Raw genomic sequence first — 24,421 nt, forward strand, 5'->3', positions numbered from 1 at the left:
CACTAGACGTAGTGATGTCTGTTTCTACTCCGACGGGCCAATCTGCTTTGGCTAAGCATCTAGTGATGGGTTGCCCTTTAGAGTTTGAAGGGAACATTCTGTTAGCGAATCTCATGGTCCTGGCGATGGACGACTTTGATTGCATTCTGGGAATAGATGTGCTGACTACCTATCGAGCTTCAGTGGACTGCTATCAGAGATTAGTACGCTTTCATCCGGAAGGGAGTGAGAGTTGGTTTTTCTATGGTGAGGGAGCGCGACCCCCGATGCCTTTGGTATCAGCTTTGAGAGCCTGTCGAGCTCTAGAGTCTGGCGGGGAAGGCTACCTTATCTATGCAGTTGATTTGTCCGCTGAGAGTATTGGGATAGAGAGCATTCCTGTTGTGGATGAATTTCCAGATGTGTTTCCTGATGAGATTCCGGGTTTTCCTCCTGCTAGGGAAGTCGAGTTTGGCATAGAGTTGATGCCGGGTACTTTGCCTATTTCTAGAGCACCGTATCGTCTGGCTCCGTCAGAGATGCGTGAGTTAAAGAATCAGCTACAGGATCTTTTGGACAAGGGGTACATTCGTCCTAGTGTATCTCCTTGGGGAGCTCCTGTTCTCTTCGTAAAGAAGAAGGATGGGTCGATGCGGCTGTGCATTGACTATCGGCAGCTGAATCGAGTCACTGTGAAGAACAAGTATCCGTTGCCTCGTGTTGATGACTTGTTTGACCAGCTGCAGGGCACATCAATTTACTCCAAGATTGACTTGAGATCTGGGTATCATCAGTTGAGAGTCCGTGATCAGGACGTAGCCAAGACTGCATTCCGTACTCGCTATGGGCATTACGAGTTCCTAGTGATGCCATTTGGTTTGACTAATGCGCCGGCTATATTCATGGATCTGATGAACCGTGTCTTCAGGGAGTATTTGGACAAGCTTGTCGTGGTCTTTATTGACGACATCCTGGTTTATTCGCGTAATACGGAAGAGCATGTTTCTCACTTGCGGTTGGTGCTGCAGACTCTTCGAGATGAGCAATTGTACGCCAAGCTGAGCAAGTGTGCGTTCTGGATGGATAGAGTGGTTTTTCTTGGCCATATCATATCCAGGGAGGGGATTTCTGTTGATCCAAGCAAGATTGAAGCGGTACTTAATTGGTCGCGTCCGACGACAGTTGCTGAGATCCGTAGTTTTCTGGGTCTAGCAGGGTATTATCGTCGCTTCATTCTGAACTTCTCTCAGTTAGCTCGACCGTTGACGCAGCTTACCCGCAAGGGTGTGGATTTTGAGTGGTCCTCCGAGTGTGAGGAGAATTTCCGTGAGCTTCGACGGCGGTTGACTTCTGCGCCGGTGTTAGCATTACCGTCAGGATCTGGAGGGTATGTAGTTTACACGGATGCTTCTCTTCAGGGGTTAGGTTGTGTCTTGACTCAGAATGGGCATGTGATCGCATACGCTTCTAGACAGCTGAAGCTTCACGAGGACAACTACCCAGTCCATGATTTGGAATTGGCAGCCATTGTGTTCGCTTTGAAGATCTGGCGTCATTATCTTTATGGCGAGAAATTTGAGATCTTCACCGACCATAAGAGTCTCAAGTATTTGTTCACTCAGGCAGAATTGAACATGAGACAGAGACGTTGGATGGACTTGCTTAAGGACTATGATTGCGAGATTAAGTACCATCCGGGAGCTGCTAATCTCACCGCTGATGCTTTGAGTCGCAAGGTGCGACTATCCGCACTTCAGACTTGTTCGATGTCTAGTGCGATCAGTGACTGTTGTACTTCAGGTTTTACCTTCAAGCATAAGAAAGGTATGCAGAGTATCCAGATGTTTGCGATATTATCTGAGCCAGCCTTGTATTCGCGGATCCGAGATGCTCAGATGTCTGATTCAAAGACCCAGCGTTTAGCTCGTCTAGCTAACGAGGGTAGCTCGTCTAGATTTCATTATCAGTCAGATGGCTTTCTGTGTTTGTCTGGTAGGCTTGTGATTCCACAGGATGAAGAGTTGCGAGAGGAGATTTTATCTCAGGCACATCGCACTAAGTTGAGTATTCATCATGGGAGCAACAAGATGTACAAGGATCTACGTACTCGTTTCTGGTGGAAGGGAATGAAACGCAGTGTTTATCAGTTTGTTTCGAGATGTTTGGTGTGTCAACAGGTCAAGGCAGAGCACCGACGACCTGGAGGATTGCTTCACAGTCTGCCTATTCCTGAATGGAAATGGGAGTTTATCACTATAGACTTTGTGACCCATTTGCCGGTATCCCCGAGGAACTGTGATGCTATCTGGGTTGTGGTGGACCGACTCACCAAGTCAGCGCATTTCATTGCCTATAGCCGAGAGTACTCTGTGGATCGCATGGCACGGATGTACATTCAGGAGATCGTCCGACTTCATGGAGTGCCTGTGAGCATTGTCAGCGATCGGGACCCCAGGTTTACTTCTAGATTCTGGGGGAGTGTTCAGCGTGCGATGGGTACTACTCTCAGTTTGAGTACAGCCTATCATCCAGAGACTGATGGTCAGTCAGAGCGCACTATCCGTACGTTAGAGGATATGCTTAGAGCATGCGTCATGGATTTTGGTTCAGCCTGGCAGGATCATTTGCCGTTGATCGAGTTCGCTTACAACAACAGCTATCACACTAGTATTGGGATGTCACCTTTTGAAGCGTTGTATGGGCGACGTTGTCGTACTCCACTCTTCTGGGAAGAAGTGGGGGAGAGACAGGCTGAAGGACCGGAGTTTATCCAGCAGGCGATAGACATTGTTGATCAGATCAAGAAACAGATTAAGACTGCCCAGGATCGTCAGGCCAGTTATGCTAATATCAAGCGTAGGCCTTTGCAGTTCGAGGTCGGGGAGAGTTTCTGAGAGTGTCACCTTTCCGCAAGATTCTCAGGTTTGGCCTTAAGGGCAAGTTATCTCCCAGATTTATCGGTCCGTTTGAGATCTTGGAGAGTATTGGCGATTTGGCTTATCGACTAGCATTGCCACCGCATCTATCCAGCATTCACGACGTGTTCCACGTATCTCTGTTGCGACGGTATGTGGCGGATGAATCTCATATTCTGCAGCGATCTGAGGTTCAGGTAGACAAGGATTTGACTTATGTTGAGAAACCTCTTCGCATCCTTGATTATAAGGATAAGGTTTTACGGAACAAAGTCATTCCTTTGGTTTTAGTTCAGTGGCAGCGCCGAGGCACTGAGGAAGCTACTTGGGAGCTTGAGGACAGGATGCGTAAAGACCATCCTGAGTTGTTTTGATTTCATTCTTTAAGTTGTATTCAGTTGCAAACTCTGTAAACGTTTGATTTGAATAAAGAATGTTCTGATTTCTGTATTTGCATTCGGTACTTAAGATCTGATTTCGAGGACGAAATATCTTAAGTGGGGGAGAATGTAGTAGCCCATAACCAAAATCAGTAATTGAGGGATTAATCATAATTACTTGGGTAGAGTTCGGAAGCTCCGAAGGCGAGTTCGGAAGCTCCGATCAGGATCGAAAGCTCCGAACAGGATCGGAAGCTCCGATCGATATTACGTCAGGCATGACGTGTGGTTGGATTGGAAGCTCCGATCAGGACCGGAAGCTCCGATCACCCCTATCCGGAGTCATCAAGTGATATTTTGACACGTGGCAGATCAGGATCTTCGGAAGCTCCGATGACAGGATCGGACGTTCCGATCGAGGTTCGGATGTTTCGATCAAGGATCGGAAGTTCCGATCGTTGTCTATAAATAGAAGGCCGAGACTTCACTTTCATTTGCCAATTCCGAGTTCTCCTTTCCTTTCTAGTCCTTTTGGAGCTGTTCTGGTCTTCTTAGGCTTGGTCCGGAGGTCGGAGAGGCGTTCGGTAGTCGTAGCGGAGTTGTGCCCAAGTTCTGGAGGCATCGACATCAAAGGGCTAACGACGGACGAAGGTATAGCTTTTGCTTCCTATAAATATTTAGGAGTATGCAATAGCTTAGTTAAGGCTTTTAGAGCACTTTGATGATAGTGGTATCATTTGGCAGTGTAGAGCAGACTATAGGCGTGGACCTAGAGTTGGTAGAGCTTTCACTATTTTGAGGTACGAAAGTACTGTTCGAGATATCCTGACTGAGTATGCATGTATTATGTGACTGCATGATTTATATGCCATGATATTATGCTGCATTCATTTGCATCTTGCTGTATCTCTTTCGAGATGTCTGTTAGTAGGGTTGTACCCTATCCTGTTAGTGGATGGACTTCCATCGATTTGGGTCCGGCGTATCCACGATTATCTCGGTATGGGAGCCACCTCCTGAAGCGACGGCACAGCGTGCTACATACCAGGGCCCGGTCTGTCTCTGTTATCTGATCCTTGACCTCGAGTCTATAGGAAGTTCAATTTGCATGCATGTATACTCATACTCTCGTACTGAGCGTTGTATGCTCACGTCTCGTACTCTGTATTTTTATGGACACCCTATTCCATGGGGCAGGTTTGCGATTGGACGAGGAGGGTGGATCCAGGAGGGGCTAGTCAGTGGTTGGCCAGCTGGAGCTTCGTCTAGGTTTTATTACTGTTGTTTGGGTTTATACAGCTATTCGATTTGGTTGTATATTATTGGATAATTACAGATTCCTTTACTTGGGATTGTATAATGTTATTGGTTTCCGCAGTTTTATTCTGATATCTGTTTTAATTAAGTTAATTGCATGCCTAAGTTCTGTTTAGTAGGTGATCCGGGTAAGGGTCACTACAAGTGGACTATCAGATGTGATTATCCAGATTTCCGAGGATATGCTCAGAACTAGAGTACTAGATTCGGTACTAATTGATTGATTATGTGCCACTTGATTACTATGATTCCTGTAAGAGCTCTTGAATAGCTATAAAGACAGTATTTTGATGATTGATTGATCAGAAACACAGAAATGTCTTTATATAGAAATGATCTTTCAGAACTATCAGCTATTTGACCAGCTATGAGTCAAGAAATGATAGAGAATGTGAAGATTGTTTTGAACAGAAATAGAACAGCAGTGACTGAGCTAGAAAATGGGCAACAGATATAGATATTTGAAGCCTGAGCAGAATGATCAATTCAAAAATTGTTTATCGAGCATCAGTAGATTTAGAAAGAAATTTCAGAATTGATTTCTATGAGTATTTGATCTAGCTTATTGATTAATACTCAAGCATGAAGTATCAGATAGATGAATTGTTATCCATATGCATTGGCTGAAGAATATCAGCTAGAACATGTATGTGTATTCAATTCAGATGCAACAGAAGTTGATAAAATTGTAAGCAAGACAAAGTAATTGATGCAGAGTTAGATCACAAGAAAGAGCAACTTAGATATAAGTTGACTCAGTGATTATATGTGAATGCGAATTGATAGGATTGCAGAAGCAATCAGAAAGAAGATTAAGCTATGATAGAAGAGAAGATATCAGAATAGGTATCGATAGCTCAGAGAATTGAAGTTAGTATTACTTCAGTCAGCTACACAGCCTACAAGAATTAGCAGTAAGATCGATGCGATTTCGAGGACGAAATCATTCCTTAGAGGGGAGGAAATGTAAGGTCCGTAAATATTAAGTTCTTAATGACGGGATTTAAGATTTAAATTCCGGATATGATAAAATATTTATTTGAAGAAGTTAAAAAATGTGGAATTGCAATTTCGGGTCAGAAATATTTAATTTGAGGATTTTTGGATTTTAAGAAGTTTATTATCCGAAATTCTTAAATTAAAAGATTAAAAATATTTGCAATTGATATTTATGGAATTTAAGATGTGAATTCCAAGATGATAAATATCAAGAATGAATTTGAGGATAAAATCCGAGAAAGGACCAATTTGCAAATATTGAGCAATTCAGGGACTAAAATGCAATAATGTCCGAAATGATTTAATTTTAATCCAAGAATATTTAATTTGAGAATATTTAGAGTTTAGACTTGAATTCTAATAATCTTAAATTATTTAGGATTGAAATTGAATTAAATCGCTTGTTCAGGGACTGAATTGCAATTAGGCCAAAGTTTAGGGGCCAAAATGCAAATAAGTGGATATATATTTATGTTTAAACGTGGGAATCAGATTAAGTCACCCACAAATCCAGAAATGGCCGAGAGAGATGAGAAAAGGGTTCCCAAAGCCATTTTCAACCCTTTTTAAGCTCCGATATCTTTTGATCCGCCCGGTAGAATTTCCGATTGATCGTATATTTGCGATCACAGCTTTGAGTGCTACGTTTTGACGTAAGTTTTATGAAGTTCTAACATGTTTGAATTTTAAGTTGTTGTTAGAATTAAGATTTGATTGTATGAATATGTTCTCGCATATACGACGATAGCATATCTAAGACGGATCGAGAAAAGATCGTCGTTTGAACATGTTTCCGATTTTTGAAAGATTTATTCAAAATCTGAATATTGGGGTTTATATTCACGTGACTTTTTTGTTGGAATTGGTGATGATAATATATTGTATAGATGACAATATTGATGTTTAAGCTTTTGGAACGATCGAAATCGTATCGTTACGCCGCCGGTTCAAGATTTTGAATTGTTATTCATTCTATATGTCTAGAGCTCATATTCAAGTGTTTAGTGGATGAATTGAATATGTGGTTATATTTAGAATGAAGGTATAATGATATTTGAATCGAAAGAATTATCGAAGTCGAATAGTTGCGACGTCGGTTTGAATTCCGATTGTATTAGTCAGATTTGAAATGTATCAGCTTTAAAGAAACATCGATTCAGATTGGAAATTGATGTTTAGATATGTTATACATTATTTCAGATTTGAATTGAAGCTTATCGAAGTTGAATTGATGAGTTCGAGTTTGTATGACTTGAAGTGTTTGAAGTTGAATCAAGAATACCTTCAAGTAGCACTGATTGAAATGAGCAGAATTTGATGTCAGATTTGGACAGCTTGTAGTTGATCAAGAATTAGATGACAGAGTGTCAGCTATTTGAATCAGAAATGCAGGCATGAATAGACATTAATAAGATGGGCAGAATAACTCGAGATTGTTTTGCTTATCGAGTTTCCTAAAATCACATACTTGCCTGTTTTTATATATGTTATGGTGTACGTTTACATAAATGGGATAGATTATTCAGGATAGCTATTTTCTTGAATTTCCCAGAACATTTATGTAAATGTTTACCTGCGTAAGCTGATTTGTATTATTTGCTGTATTGAACATGTTTTACATGTTTTATGAGATGCTTGCAGATTTATTGCTATCTTTATGTGATTAGCTGCTTTGTTTTGCTTAGTTGGTTATTGAGCAAGTGTTCAAGGTGTTTTTATAGCTTTTAATGCATACAGCTTATGTTGCATTCATCTTGAACTCCAGCCTTAATAGCACAGAGGGCAGCCATCGCCTAGAGTGCAGATGATGTTTGGAGAGCTGTAGTGAGTGGCATGGAATGTAGATTTATTTCTAGAGTCAGCTTGACTCATGACACAGAATATGGATTTATGTTCAGAGCCAGAAGACTCACTATAGTTGCACCAAAGTCAGAGGAGTAAAATACTTGATGCTGCCTCGAATGGGAGTGTCGGTAGTTTGAGAGCTATTTTATTCCTCGGGATCCCAAAGAACCAAGCTTTATTGATATCAGATTTGCTAGCCTATCCTTTGGCACATGCATTGCATTTATGCATTAACCTAGAGACTTCTATGGTTTAGATTATGCGTTTATAAATGCTAGCATGTTATGTTAATTCAAGATGTGAATTAGTTATATGTTTAAATGATGTATATGCATGCTATTTATACTGAGATTTATTCTCACCGGAGCTATCCGGCTGTTGCTTTGTTTGTATGTGTGCATTGCATCAGGTTGGGGCATGATCAAGCTAGAGTTGGCTTGGATAGCAGCAAGAACAATTTTAGCAAGTGAGGACTCGGGTTTTAAGTAGATGAAATGTATTGTATGCCAACATGTTAGAAAACAGAGATCTTGTACATGTTGTTAGTTGATAAATCCTAGTTTATATTCTCTTGAATTGATGTATTTATGAGATAGGATTTATTTGCCAATGCATGTATATTAATTGACAGCCTTTTTGATGCAGCAGATTTCCAGTATTTTGGAGCCCGCTCGATCGGTTAATATCGACGGATCGAGCGAGGCCTTATTTTGCAAGACAGAGGTTGAGCTTTTTGTTGCTCGCTCGATCGGTAACATTTCACCGATCGAGCGAGGCCATTTTTGTTCAAACGCGAGAGCAGAATATTTTGGCTCGCTCGATCGGGCAAGTTTTACCGATCGAGCGAGGGGCTCATTTTAAAAAAAATAAAAAAAAAAATTTTTTTAGCTCTTGGTTTGAATATTCTTTTAGGCTATGATTAATTGCTTATTAATCGTTTATTGCCCTAAGATGAGATTAGCAACCCGAGGTCCCCACAGTGGCGGAACCTAGTAAATATTAGTAAGTACAAAAAAGTTCATTTTCTAAATTAAATGATCGATATATTCAATGAACTCGATCGATATTATTCCAGTCTTATACAACTGAGTACTAGAGACAGAAGAAATTTAATTGATGAAAGAAAATCAAATTAATTAGAATTAAAATTTCAGCATACAAATTAACTTGCATGATCACAGCATGAAAGACGACTAATCGAATCAAACAAAAATGGCAGCGCATAAATTTCACTTAATTGAAAAAAATTATAAAAGTAGAAAATTACCACTTCATGAAGCTAGTAACATAACCGACAATGATCGATATATTCAATTAACTCAATATTATTCCAGTCTTGTACAACTGATCAGTAGAGACAGAAGAAATTAAATTGATGAAACAAAAACAAAATCAAATTTAAATTTGAGCACAAATGAAGTTGCATGATCAAAGTTGTCATGCAAGACTGATTAAGAATATCAAATGATGATCAAACAATAATGCATGGGAAATGAAAGGTACTTGAAAGAAGTACTTCTTGAATTCAGCCTCCGATGGATGGATGAATTTAATTAATTAGTTCACCAAATTGCATTTTGTCCTGATCTCACCCTTATCAGTTCCGGTGAGCACGTCGATTTTGCCCATCTTCACCATGGCGGCGGCGAACTTGGTAGCCCATGTGTATCCATATTGAGCATTGTTCAACACGATTTTCTTGGTTAAAGGGCTGTTATACAAGGTTTGGTCCGAGGTGAAAAGACCCTTGTTGAGCTTCAAACCCACGTAGTACTTGTTGTCCAAAATCTTAGGGGTCAAAGAATCAAGATTGGTTGTAGGGTTTACTGTTGTGGTCCCATTAACCGGGGAGGACAGATTGTTTTCAAGAATGCTGCATACTTGGGGTCTAGGGTCGGGTCGACGGTCGGGTATAGACGAGTGGAGAAGGAAGTGCAGTGCGAAATGCCGATGGAGTGAGCGCCGGAGAGTGTGACCATTTCATCAAGGGTCAGCCCTTTTCTGGCGAAGTTGTCTCTGAGAGCTGTGGCATTGAAGAATGGTGGGGGAAGGTTCAGAAGGGGATCCAGTATTAAGGAGACGTTCCCGTCGCGCCGACCGGACGGGACTTGGTAGTATATGTTCCCCACTTTCCATGCACTATCACGAGCTGCGAATGCGAGAATGTCCGCACAGGAAACGACGCCGGGCATCGGATCTCCAGTTCGGCTTTGGCGGCATCTATGATCTCGAAGCCCCGCAGGCTTCCCTTGTTTGGGATGCTTTCCTTTTCGGAATTTGGTCCATCCAACAGCACAGAAGCATCACATCCCTATAAAATTAAATTATATATATATATCCATGAGCTAATTAAGATCAAATATATATATTATTATTGAAAAACAACAAACATCTAAGATGATCATTAAAATTAATATATATATATTTATATCCTACTTACCCGGACGAAGCAATCGTGGAAATGCAACCTTATAATGCCAGCAGCAAGGCCAGGGTTAAGCCTAACGAATTTGCTCACGTACTTCTGCACTATGAATTCTGCCGGAGGACAAGACTGACTGTAAAATCCCACCCTAAATGGTGACTGCAACTTCAGCGGCACCGCATAAACCGAACAAGATAAAATGAATAATGTGATAAATGTGATCAGTAATTTGCTGCTACTGTAATTTTTAGCCATTTTTGTGTGTGTATATATATATATCAGGTTCTTGAGATATATATATTTCTAGTGTAAAATGGGATGGAATATGGAGAATTGATTGCTTAGTATTTATAAGCGAGACATTTTGGTTTTTAAAAGGACCGACTTGTGTGGATGTCACAAGTTTCAATTTCTTATAGGCTTAAATCTGAGCTGGATCCCCTCCAACTTAATTGTTTATTCTTTTATAACTATTTGAATTCTTCTTACTCATGAATCCTATATTTTTATTTTAGTTGGAGTTATTGGGTAGCACTATCTCTGATTATATATTATTGTACGTTTAATTATATAAACGAATAAAGATATATCAATTTGAGGAATGTTTCTTCCGCACAGACTATATGTATGTCAACCAATTTTTTTTTAAAACTTTTGGAATATATCATGCTTGCACATTTAGCTTTGACTCTTTAGATTAATATTCCTTGAACTTTGATTGTTTTAATTGGAGTTATTGGGTAATGCCCGGTTATTCCATTGTAATAAACATAAATTTTGGAAAATTTTTGAACAATTTATTTAAGAAGAATAAATGAACATTTTTTAATTAAAATCAAATAATTAGACAGTATTCGACAGTATTTAGGGAGCGTTTATGTAGTGACCCGTCCCAGATGATCACCTACTTAACATAACTAATAACATGCGGTCAATTAAACAAAAACATAATAAAATAAAACAGCGAAAACAACTTAATTATTACAACCCAGTCGAAAGACTACAAATACCCAAAAATATAATATAACCGTATCGAAAAACGGTATGAATAAACCAACTGAAGGAAACCAGAATACCACTCCTCGGAAAAGCTGCAGCCTCTGCCTCGTTGATCGCTCCCGCTAGGTCCGTCCAATATAAGGTTTGCCCTGTGGAATTGGGTGTTAAAGAAATACAAACGAGGACGTGAGCGATAACAACACTCAATACGAAAGTATGAGTATACACATATTATGAGTAAATGAATGCAAATGTACAGGGTAACGGAAAACTATCACGGACAAACTCTGCTTAGTCAGGAAGGCGTCGTGGTAAGTAGCATGCTGGACCGTCGCATAAAACGGTGGCTCTGATACCAGAATACTCCATGAATATAGGTGAACTGATCCCGTACTAGCTGGTCCAACCATCTACTAAGAAATAAGGGACTGAGCGACCCCAATATAGGCTTATATCAAGGGTACATTCTCAACATAAAATACATATGCACCATAATAATCGTGACATAATATGTGCACATAAAACATGCCAGATAAACATGCAAAACATATAACATGCATACTCAACTAATAAATCTCGGATAGTACATTCGTACATCTAACCATCAACCTAGCAACTCTGCAGGCTCACAAGTCCAAGCCTATAAGCAAGTAATTATCATATCATTTATAGCTTACTAGCAACCTTAACTAGACTAATAGCTACTTCAAAAAGCTACTAGGAGTCTATACTTGTACATGCTTCCGTCGTCAGCCCGTTGCTGTCGACGACCTTGTCTCTTGGACACAGATCCACAACTATCTCGGAATCGCCCTGCTTGTAAGATCCGAAAATATTAAGTTCTTAATTACGGGATTTAAGATTTAAATTTTGAATAAGAGAGAAAATATGAATTTAAGAATGTATGGAAAATTAGAGATTTCAATTTCGGGTCAGAAATATTTAATTTGAGGATTTTCGGATTTTAAGATTTTAATATCCGGAATTCTTAAATTAAAAGATTAAAAATATTTGAATTGATATTTATGGAATTTAAGATGTGAATTCCAAGATGATAAATATCAAAGATTGAATTTGAGGATGAAATCCGAGCAAGGACCCATTTGCAAATATTGAATTTCAAGGACTAAAATGCGATAAGTTTCGAAATGATTTAATTTTAATCCGAGAATATTTAATTTGAGAATATTTAGAGTTTAGAATTAAATTCTATTATTCTTAAATTATTTAGGATTGCAATTGAATTCAATCGCTTGTTCGAGGACTAAATTGCAATTAGCCCAAAGTTCAGGGACTAAAGTGCAAATAGGTCAATATATATCTCTTTTGTCTTAGAATTCACGTGAGATATCAGAATTCCCAGCCAAGAAAACCGAGAAGGAGGGAGAAAGGGTTCCAAGCCAAATTTTGATCTTTCAACTCCGATATCTTTTGATCCGCCCGGTAGAATTTTCGATTGAACATATATTTGCGATCACAGCTCCGAGTGCTTCGTTTTGACGTAAGTTTTATCAAGTTCTACCATATTTGAATTTTATGATGTTTTTAGAATTAAGATTTGATTGTATAAACATGTTCTAGCATATACGACGATAGCATATCTAAGACGGATCGTGAAAAGATCGTCGTTTGAACATGTTTTCGATTTTTGAAAGATTTGTCAGAAATATGATTTTTAGGGGTTGCATATTTCGAAATTCAGCTGAAGAATTGGTGATGATATTTGAATGATATGATTATCTTAATGCTGTTAATGCCTTTGGGATTGTCGAAATCGTATCGTTACGCCGTCGGTTCAAGATTTTGAATTGTTATGCATTCTCAATGTCTAGAGCTCATCTTTAAGCTTATTGTGGATGAATAAATATGTGATTATGTTGGGAATGAAGATATAATGATATTTGAATCGAAAGATTTATCGGACTCGAATAGTTGCGACGCCGGTTTGAATTTCGATTGTCTTAGCAAGATTTGAACTGAATAAGCTTTAATGAAACATCGATTCAGATTTGAACTTGATGTTTAACTATGTTATAAACCATTTCAGATTTGAATTGAAGATTATCGAAGTCGAATCGACGAGTTCGAGTTCGAATGACTTGAAGTGTTTGAAGTTGAATCAAGAATACCTTCAAGTAGCACTGATTGAAATGAGCAGATTGTATGACCGATTTGGCTAGCTTTGAGATGATCAGCATTGGCAACATATTCAAGATGTTTGAATCGCAATGAAAGGTATGAATAGACATTAATAAGATGGGCAGAATAACTCGAGATTGTTTATGATTATCGAGTTGCCTAAAATCACATACATGCATGTTTTAATATATGTTATTGTTTACGTTTACATAGATGGGATAGATTATTCAAGATAGCTATCTTCTTGAATTCCCAGAATATTTATGTAAATGTTTACTTATTTAATTTGATTTATAGTATTTTCTGTATTGAACATGTTTTACATATATTATGTGATGCTTACAGATTTGTCAATATCCTTATGTGATTAGATGCTTTGATTGCTTTGTTGGTTTAATTGAGTAAGTGTTCAAGGTGTTTTATAGCATTTAATGCATACATAACATGTTGCATTCATCTTGAACTCCAGCCTGTAAAGCACAGAGCGTTGAAAGGCCTAGAGTGCATATGACGTTTGGAGGGCTTTAGTTGAGTGGCACGGAATATAGACTTACTTCTAGAGCCAGAAGACTCACTATAGTTGCACCAAAGTCAAGGGAAATGAAGTATTCAACTTCACCTCGATTGGGTGAGTTGGTGTTTGTTGAAGATTTTATTTCCCCGGGATCCCAGAACTACGATTTATTGATATCAGATTTGATAGTCTATTCCTTGGCACATGCATTGCATTTATGCATTAACCTAGAGATTTCTATGGTTTAGAATATGCGTTTATAAATGCTAGCATGTTATGTTATTATGTAACGTTCATGATATGAATGAGTTATATGCTTAAATGATGTATATGCATGTTATTCATACTGAGATTTATTCTCACCGGAGTTATCCGGCTGTTGCTTTGTTTGTATGTGTGCATTGCATCAGGTTGGGGCATGATCAAGCTAGAGTTGGCTTGGATAGATCGAGAAGAGTCATAGCATGTAGTGACTCGGGTTTTAAGCAGATGATATGTATTGTTAATAACATGTTAGAAGACAAAGAATCTTGTGCATGTTTCTATTTGGTAAATCCTAGTTTATATTCAAGAATGGATGTATTTGAATGTTAGGATTAATTTGTCAATGCATGTATAGTATTTAGCAGCTTGTTAAAGAGTATATTTATGCATGTTCCATGGTTGACAATAAGAGTGTTTCCTGCAGATTTTCTGGAAATACAGCTCGCTCGATCGGTAGGATTTCACCGATCGAGCGAGGCCTTTATTTTGCAAAACAGAGGGTTGAGATTTTATGCCCGCTCGATCGGTAAAGTTTCACCGATCGAGCGAGGCCAATATGGATGCAGACCCAAGAGTTTTTACTTTGTGCTCGCTCGATCGGTAGAGTTTACCCGATCGAGCGGGGCCTTCTTTAAAAAAAAATAAATTTTTTTTAGCTCTTGGTTTGAACAATCTTTTATTACATGATTAATTGTCTATTAATCGTTAATTGCCCTAAGATGAGATTAGCAACCCGGGTCCCCACACTGCTAGTGCCCGACCCTCGAACGAATGGCTAGGACGCCCAAGAATACACTAGATAAGATAGGGAAAAGTGTGAAATGAGCTAGGATAAATGATCTCGGATGACCTATTTATAGGCATCGATCGGATGTTTCGATCCCTGCATGAATGCCACGTTCCAAACTGTGAACGTCGGAAGCTCCGATCCCCACTTCGGACCTTCCGATCCCATGCATGCAGTGATGTGTCCAAAGCCTCTTGACACTTAAGTATACGTCCTAGTTTGGACCCTCTGATCCATGGTTCAGACCTTCCGAACTCCCACGTGTCGGTACTTCATTGCCACCTCACACTCGATATGCATTACTTAACACTAATCGGACCTTTTGATCTGAGTTTGGACCTTCTGAATTCTTCCTCTGCATCCGATCTTGGCTTGAACAGTTCAATGCTTCCGAACTCATCATCTTTGGACCTTCTGAACCCTTTGGTGGTTCCGAAGTCTGGAAATCATATTCTGAACTTGATTATGCCATTGATTTTTTTTTAATATTAATAACCTTTAATCTTTTTTAATATTTAACCAATTTAAATTGGTCATCAGGTTACTACAGTTTAAAATCAATAAAAAATTTATTCTTTATTTTCATTACAAAAAAAAAAAAAAATTGATATATATTTCTTCACCCTAGATCTTTCCTTCCGTTCCTCTTCAATTTAAATAATGACTCCAAGCGAGTCGCGTGTTGATTCTGGTTCTTCAAAAATAATTATGATATTTTGATAAATATATTAAAATCGTTACTGACACTCTAATAATTAACCCTTATATTCATTCAAATAAATGAATGAAGAGATGCATTCTCTAATAAGGGTATTTTGTTATTAAAATGTCAATATGAGATCGATCAATCATTAACTTATCAAATAATCTGCTTTAAATTTTAAGATTTATTTCAAAATACCTAATTTAAAAATAGACCTACTCTAAAAATTAATTAAGACGGAGGGGTTCAGAACAATTGCATTAATAAGGTTAGGGTTAACCTGGAGTTTATGCATTGTGCACCTAAAGATAACAATTGCGGGTTTACATATCATAAAAAAATCATATAAATAGTACCTTAAATTAAATATCATTTTAATGTTAAAAATAAGCTCAAGGGTTTCATAACAATTACACTAATTAAAATCGGCTTATATACAGACAATTTTATGTTCTATCCAATTAATTCAAAGGAATTGAACAAAATAACACCCTAAATTACAATAAGTAGGTCTTTTGTGACGTTCTTACAGATCATACTGGTTGATTATGATCCATATATGTATTGAAAAATAATATTTTTCATGAATCAAGTGGGTCCAAAGACCCGTTGCACAAAATTGATCCGTGAAACGGTCTTATAGGAGTTTTTGTGAATTTCAATTAAGAATAAGGGTGATCATGGTGTAGTTTGGTCGGATTTGTCATAAAATTGTGAAATTGAATTGCCATGTGCGATTTGTTAGAAATACTTTTAAAAATCACAGTTTTTAAAATAAAATAGGATGTGTGATTTTGGGCGCCTTTTGGTCAGTTAGGCGGTTTTTAGAGTTACTATCACGCACCGATCCCTCGCCCGTGCTTGCGGGACTGCACAGTGAGCCCTATAGCAACTACTTTGCATTCGTCATTGATAAGTACATTTTGTATGCATAAGTTCGTGATATTTTTATGTTATTTTGTGTGCATTCATATTGTTTTGTGTGTTTTTATGTATTTTATTGTATTCATGTGTATTTCACTCTCCAGATTTTCTTTGTAGGAAAAATAAAAATTAAAAGAGTTTTGAAGATAAGAGAAGAGAAGAAAAGAAAAAAAAAAGTAAAAAAAAAGAAGAAAAAAACAAGCGCTAAAGAAGTTGGTTGCACAACATGTAGTGCAAACGCACAACATGTAGTGCAAACGGAGAAAATAAGCGCGTTAGCGCATGGAAAAGCAGGCATGAGAAAGCGCAATCGCGCAACAATGCAAGGTGTTTAGTGCATGAAGTTGGCGCTGAAAAGAGGAGCAATCGCGCAACAATGCAAAGTGTTCAGCGCATGAAGAAAATTAGAACACGCGCAAGCAAGCTTTACACCTCGCGCAAGCGTGAAGAGAATTTCAGAGATTTGAGGGCAGGTCGCACGCGAGCGAGCTTATGCCAGGCGTGCATGCGAGAGGAGTTAAAGCACTGTCTTGAAGGCTTGCGCGCGAGCGCGATATTTTTCAGGCGCGAGCTCGTGTTCCGACGTCAGAATTATTTTGAGAATTATATTTCATGAAGGAAACAAATTGATACAGGATCCAGACACTATAAATAGGAGATTTTAATATTTTTCAAGGGTTCCAGAATTTCAGACGCAGTCAACGTGGGAGGCGGCTACTGCTTGGGAGAAGATTTTCTCTTCTTTTCTTTTATTTTCTTTTGATTTTTTATGATTAAAAACCTTGTTTAAATCATGAATTTATTTATTGAATAGTTTTCTATTTCGATCAAGGCCACGTGATTGGGCCAGACAATTTATGTAGAAAAATTGATTTGTTTATTTGAGATTTTCAGACTTGATTTTCTTTTATTGATTATCGAATTTATATTTGTCTTGTGAATTTCTTGGCCAGTTATTTTCTTGCATGTTAATTGATTCTAATTCGACAGATGAGGTTTCGATTTTGATCACTTCGATATTCAACATAGTGTAAAATTGACTAGAAATAGAATTCGGTTTCATTATGCGGTTTGGCTGTAAACTAAATTTTCACAGTTCGTCATGCATTCAAATTTGATTATAATTACGAAAGATTAATCCGTCAATATTGGAATATGTTTGATTGTTCTAGAAATAGTCTTTTGAACAAATTAGGAAATTTTCCGTGAATTAAGATTAAGTCCGAGTCTTAAATCGACTGCTTGTTACATGAATTGTTTGGTACCTACGTGTGTCACTGATCGAGCTTTTTCCAAATTGAATTCAACCTTTAATCTCTGCTGCGTTTTAGTGAATTTAATTTTTTTGCAATTTTATTTACTAGTTTAAAATCTGAAATCGCTCTTTTTGATTAGTCTAGATTAAGTAAAAATAATAATATATTGGTAGTCATATTTATACAGTCCATGTGGATTCGATACTTAGACTCTCTGTCCACTTTAATATTACTTGACCTAGTGCACTTGCTAGTTGATACCGATTTAGCTGGTCAGTCATCGCTTTACTAAAATGATCAACCCAAATTGCTATAGAAGTCCATTGTAGCCCATATAAACTCATAAATCTTTCATTTTTCCCATGTGAGACAGGAGTAACACAATCACTCCTCTTTCAGAAGACGACTTCTTCGTCGCAACCTGACCTTTGATCCACTAGGACCGAGAATCTAGAGATGGCTCCTACAGGTTCAAGAGATGGGGTATCACAATCACTCCTTCTTCAGAAGGCGACTTCTTCATCGCGACCCGACCTTCGATCCACCAGCACCAGGAATCTTGAGATGACTCCTACTGGTTCAAGAGTTGGCTCCCATCCACGTAGCACATATTTTCTGGGGTCGGCCAGCTGGTGACCGTCTCTGATACCATTCTGTCACGTCTCGAGCTCTAGCCTGCGCGACTGCACAATGAGTCCCTATAGCAGCTACTTTGTATTCGTCTTCGCTTTACGAAAATAATTAGCTAATGTTGCTATAAAAGTTCATTGTATCATATTATAAATTTATTTTAAATCTTTCATTTTTTCCTGTGGGACAGATGTATCATAGTTACAGTGATGATGCATGTGCTCTCTTTCTTTACCATATATATTTATCCTCAAATAAAAATATACAATTTTATTTAACTCCAACACAATTTTATTTTACAGACTTGCATGATCAAAGCATGCAAATTAAATATATTATAAAAGTAGAAAATTAACCACTTGCCGTTTGGTTTGAGTGATATGATAAGTAATCCATAAATAAGTAATATAATGTGAATTAAAAATAAATAAGAAAAAATAGTTAATTCATTATTTGATTTGATGGATAGATTATAATTTATTTGATTTAATTGATGTAAAATTATTAATTAATAAATAGATAAATAATATGACGAAAATAAGACGAAATTAATTGGGATAAGTTATACATAGATTAATAATATATTAAACCAAATAATGCCCATCGACAATGATCGATATTCAATTAATTCATTCAGATATTATTCCAGTCTTACAACTGATGAGTAGAGACAGAAGAATAGATGAAACAAAATCAAAATCAAAATCAAAATTAAAATTACAAATAATTTGAGCACAAATGAAGTTGCATGATCAAAGTTGTCATGCAAGACTGATTAAGAATATCAAATGATCAAACAATAATGCATGGGAAATGAAAGGTACTTGAAAGAAGTACTTCTTGAATTCAGCCTCCGATGGATGGATGAATTTAATTAAATTAATCAGTTCACCAAATTGCATTTTGTCCTGATCTCACCCTTATCAGTTCCGGTGAGCACGTCGATTTTGCCCATCTTCACCATGGCGGCGGCGAACTTGGTAGCCCATGTGTATCCATATTGAGCATTGTTCAACACGATTTTCTTGGTTAAAGGGCTGTTATACAAGGTTTGGTCCGAGGTGAAAAGACCCTTGTTGAGCTTCAAACCCACGTAGTACTTGTTGTCCAAAATCTTAGGGGTCAAAGAATCAAGATTGGTTGTAGGGTTTACTGTTGTGGTCCCATTAACCGGGGGAGGACAGATTGTTTTCAAGAATGCTGCATACTTGGGGTCTAGGGTCGGGTCGACGGTCGGGTATAGACGAGTGGAGAAGGAAGTGCAGTGCGAAATGCCGATGGAGTGAGCGCCGGAGAGTGTGACCATTTCATCAAGGGTCAGCCCTTTTCTGGCGAAGTTGTCTCTGAGAGCTGTGGCATTGAAGAATGGTGGGGGAAGGTTCAGAAGGGGATCCAGTATTAAGGAGACGTTCCCGTCGCGCCGACCGGACGGGACTTGGTAGTATATGTTCCCCACTTTCCATGCACTATCACGAGCTGCGAATGCGAGAATGTCCGCACAGGAAACGACGCCGGGGCATCGGATCTCCAGTTCGGCTTTGGCGGCATCTATGATCTCGAAGCCCCGCAGGCTTCCCTTGTTTGGGATGCTTTCCTTTTCGGAATTTGGTCCATCCAACAGCACAGAAGCATCACATCCCTATAAAATTAAATTATATATATATATATATCCATGAGCTAATTAAGATCAAATATATATATTATTATTGAAAAACAACAAACATCTAAGATGATCATTAAAATTAATATATATATATTTATATCCTACTTACCCGGACGAAGCAATCGTGGAAATGCAACCTTATAATGCCAGCAGCAAGGCCAGGGTTAAGCCTAACGAATTTGCTCACGTACTTCTGCACTATGAATTCTGCCGGAGGACAAGACTGCCTGTAAAATCCCACCCTAAATGGTGACTGCAACTTCAGCGGCACCGCATAAACCGAACAAGATAAAATGAATTCTCGTTAGAAATACTTTTAAAAATCACAGTTTTTAAAATAAAATAGGATGTGTGATTTTGGGCGCCTTTTGGTCAGTTAGGCGGTTTTTAGAGTTACTATCACGCACCGATCCCTCGCCCGCGCTTGCGGGACTGCGCAGTGAGCCCTATAGCAACTACTTTGCATTCGTCATTGATAAGTACATTTTGTATGCATTAGTTCGTGATATTTTTATGTTATTTTGTGTGCATTCATATTGTTTTGTGTGTTTTTATGTGTTTTATTGTATTCATGTGTATTTCACTCTCCAGATTTTCTTTGTAGGAAAAATAAAAATTAAAAGAGTTTTGAAGATAAGAGAAGAGAAGAAAAGAAAAAAAAAAGTAAAAAAAAAGAAGAAAAAAACAAGCGCTAAAGAAGTTGGTTGCACAACATGTAGTGCAAACGCACAACATGTAGTGCAAATGGAAAAAATAAGCGCGTTAGCGCATGGAAAAGCAGGCATGAGAAAGCGCAATCGCGCAACAATGCAAGGTGTTTAGCGCATGAAGTTGGTGCTGAAAAGAGGAGCAATCGCGCAACAATGCAAAGTGTTCAGCGCATGAAGAAAATTAGAACACGCGCAAGCAAGCTTTACACCTCGCGCGAGCACGGAAGAGAATTCCAGAGATTTGAGGGCAGGTCGCACGCGAGCGAGCTTATGCCAGGTGTGCATGCGAGAGGAGTTAAAGCACTGTCTTGAATGCTTGCGCGCGAGCGCGATATTTTTCAGGCGCGAGCTCGTGTTCCGACGTCAGAAATATTTTGAGAATTATATTTCATGAAGGAAACAAATTGATACAGGATCCAGACACTATAAATATGAGATTTTAATATTTTTCAAGGGTTCCAGAATTTCAGACGCAGTCAACATGGGAGGCGGCTACTGCTTGGGAGAAGATTTTCTCTTCTTTTCTATTATTTTCTTTTGATTTTTCATGATTAAAAACCTTGTTTAAATCATGAATTTATTTATTGAGTAGTTTTCTCTTTCGATCAAGGCCACGTGATTGGGCCAGACAATTTATGTAGAAAAATTGATTTGTTTATTTGATATTTTCAGACTTGATTTTCTTTTATTGATTATCGAATTTATATTTGTCTTGTGAATTTTTGACAAGTTATTTTCTTGCATGTTAATTGATTCCAATTCGACAGATGAGGTTTCGATTTTGATCACTTCGATATTCAACATAGTGTAAAATTGACTAGAAATAGAATTCGATTTCATTATGCGGTTTGGCTGTAAACTGAATTTTCACAATTCGTCATGCATTCAAATTTGATTAGAATTACGAAAGATTAATCCATCAATATTGGAATATGTTTGATTGTTCTAGAAATAGTCTTTTGAACAAATTAGGAAATTTTCCGTGAATTAAGATTAAGTCCGAGTCTTAAATCGACTGCTTGTTACATGAATTGTCTGGTACCTACGTGTGTCACTGATCGAGCTTTTCCCAAATTGAATTCAACCTTTAATCTCTGCTGCGTTTTAGTGAATTTAATTTTTTTGCAATTTTATTTATTAGTTTAAAATCTGAAATCGTTCTTTTTGATTAGTCTAGATTAAGTAGAAATAATAATATATTGGTAGTCATATTTATACAGTCCATGTGGGTTCGATACTTGGACTCTCTGTCCATTTTACTATTACTTGACTTAGTGCACTTGCTAGTTGATACCGATTTAGCTGGTCAGTCATCGCTTTACTAAAATGATCAACCCAAATTGCTATAGAAGTCCATTGTAGCCCATATAAACTCATAAATATTTCATTTTTCCCATGTAAGACAGGAGTAACACAATCACTCCTCTTTCAGAAGACGACTTCTTCGTCGCAACCTGACCTTTGATCCACTAGGACCGAGAATCTAGAGATGGCTCCTACAGGTTCAAGAGATGGGGTATCACAATCACCCCTTCTTCAGAAGGCGACTTCTTCGTCGCGACCTGACCTTCGATCCACCAGCACCAGGAATCTTGAGATGACTCCTACAGGTTCAAGAGTTGGCTCCCATCCACGTAGCACATATTTTCTGGGGTCGGCCACCTGGTGACCGTCTCTGATACCATTCTGTCACGTTCCGGGCCCTAGCCTGCGCGACTGCACAATGAGTCCCTATAGCAGCTACTTTGTATTCGTCTTCGCTTTACGAATATAATTAGCTCATGTTGCTATAAAAGTTCATTATATCATATTATAAATTTATTTTAAATCTTTCATTTTTTCATGTGGGATAGATGTATCATAGTTACAGTGATGATGCATGTGCTCTCTTTCTTTACCATATATATTTATCCTCAAATAAAAATATACAATTTTATTTAACTCCAACACAATTTTATTTTACAGACTTGCATGATCAAAGCATGCAAATTAAATATATTATAAAAGTAGAAAATTAACCACTTGCCGTTTGGTTTGAGTGATATGATAAGTAATCCATAGATAAGTAATATAATGTGAATTAAAAATAAATAAGAAAAAATAGTTAATACATTATTTGATTTGATGGATAGATTATAATTTATTTGATTTAATTGATGTAAAATTATTAATTAATAAATAGATAAATAATATGACGAAAATAAGACGAAATTAATTGGGATAAGTTATACATAGATTAATAATACATCAAACCAAATAATGCCCATCGACAATGATCGATATTCAATTAATTCATTCAGATATTATTCCAGTCTTACAACTGATGAGTAGAGACAGAAGAATAGATGAAACAAAATCAAAATCAAAATCAAAATTAAAATTACAATTAATTTGAGCACAAATGAAGTTGCATGATCAAAGTTGTCATGCAAGACTGATTAAGAATATCAAATCATGATCAAACAATAATGCATGGGAAATGAAAGGTACTTGAAAGAAGTACTTCTTGAATTCAGCCTCCGATGGATGGATGAATTTAATTAAATTAATCAGTTCACCAAATTGCATTTTTTCCTGATCTCACCCTTATCAGTTCCGGTGAGCACGTCGATTTTGCCCATCTTCACCATGGCGGCGGCGAACTTGGTAGCCCATGTGTATCCATATTGAGCATTGTTCAACACGATTTTCTTGGTTAAAGGGCTGTTATACAAGGTTTGGTCCGAGGTGAAAAGACCCTTGTTGAGCTTCAAACCCACGTAGTACTTGTTGTCCAAAATCTTAGGGGTCAAAGAATCAAGATTGGTTGTAGGGTTTACTGTTGTGGTCCCATTAACCGGGGAGGACAGATTGTTTTCAAGAATGCTGCATACTTGGGGTCTAGGGTCGGGTCGACGGTCGGGTATAGACGAGTGGAGAAGGAAGTGCAGTGCGAAATGCCGATGGAGTGAGCGCCGGAGAGTGTGACCATTTCATCAAGGGTCAGCCCTTTTCTGGCGAAGTTGTCTCTGAGAGCTGTGGCATTGAAGAATGGTGGGGGAAGGTTCAGAAGGGGATCCAGTATTAAGGAGACGTTCCCGTCGCGCCGACCGGACGGGACTTGGTAGTATATGTTCCCCACTTTCCATGCACTATCACGAGCTGCGAATGCGAGAATGTCCGCACAGGAAACGACGCCGGGGCATCGGATCTCCAGTTCGGCTTTGGCGGCATCTATGATCTCGAAGCCCCGCAGGCTTCCCTTGTTTGGGATGCTTTCCTTTTCGGAATTTGGTCCATCCAACAGCACAGAAGCATCACATCCCTATAAAATTAAATTATATATATATATCCATGAGCTAATTAAGATCAAATATATATATTATTATTGAAAAACAACAAACATCTAAGATGATCATTAAAATTAATATATATATATTTATATCCTACTTACCCGGACGAAGCAATCGTGGAAATGCAACCTTATAATGCCAGCAGCAAGGCCAGGGTTAAGCCTAACGAATTTGCTCACGTACTTCTGCACTATGAATTCTGCCGGAGGACAAGACTGACTGTAAAATCCCACCCTAAATGGTGACTGCAACTTCAGCGGCACCGCATAAACCGAACAAGATAAAATGAATAATGTGATAAATGTGATCAGTAATTTGCTTTTAGCCATTTTGTTCATGTATTAATTGAACGCCTTAAAAATATATATCTATCTCAGGTTGCTGAGATCGATATATATTTCAAGACAAAAATGCGATGAAATATGGAGAATTGATTGTCAGTTTTTATAAGCAAATCATTATGATTTTTAAAAGGACTGACTTGTGTGGAAATTCACAAGTTTCAATTTCTTATAATATTGGTCCCCACTAATATCCAACTTGTTGAATCGCATATTTTATTTTAATAATTTTAGTACTTATTTGGGTAGCACTATCAGTGATTATATATTATTGTTTATTATAAATGAATAAAGATATA

At 37.9% G+C, this 24,421-nt stretch overlaps 1 protein-coding gene and 2 pseudogenes across 1 annotated transcript; all 3 read right to left on the reverse strand.

Annotated features, from left to right (window-relative positions):
* Positions 1 to 8,992: 8,992 nt before the first annotated feature.
* LOC140888397 (peroxidase 5-like) lies at positions 8,993 to 10,115 on the reverse strand (annotated as a pseudogene).
* Positions 10,116 to 18,959: 8,844 nt separating this feature from the next.
* Positions 18,960 to 20,205, reverse strand: LOC140888398 (peroxidase 5-like). Its single transcript, XM_073296075.1, has 3 exons — positions 20,199 to 20,205; positions 19,849 to 20,039; positions 18,960 to 19,715 (listed from the first exon to the last, which is right to left on the reverse strand). Exons 1-3 carry the CDS (start codon positions 20,203 to 20,205, stop codon positions 18,960 to 18,962), a joined length of 954 nt encoding a protein of 317 aa, XP_073152176.1.
* A 2,747-nt stretch (positions 20,206 to 22,952) lies between these two features.
* LOC140888399 (peroxidase 5-like) lies at positions 22,953 to 24,110 on the reverse strand (annotated as a pseudogene).
* Between the last annotated feature and the right edge of the window lie 311 nt (positions 24,111 to 24,421).

This window comes from Henckelia pumila, chromosome 3 (assembly GCF_033568475.1).
Source record: "Henckelia pumila isolate YLH828 chromosome 3, ASM3356847v2, whole genome shotgun sequence".
NCBI lineage: Eukaryota > Viridiplantae > Streptophyta > Magnoliopsida > Lamiales > Gesneriaceae > Henckelia > Henckelia pumila.

Bases quoted from the DNA above. Each gene is read 5' to 3' on its own strand.
- LOC140888398 (XM_073296075.1), bottom strand. The intron at 19,716-19,848 runs GTAAGTAGGATA...TTAATTTTATAG, and splicing joins TCCACGATTGCTTCGTCCGG to GGATGTGATGCTTCTGTGCT.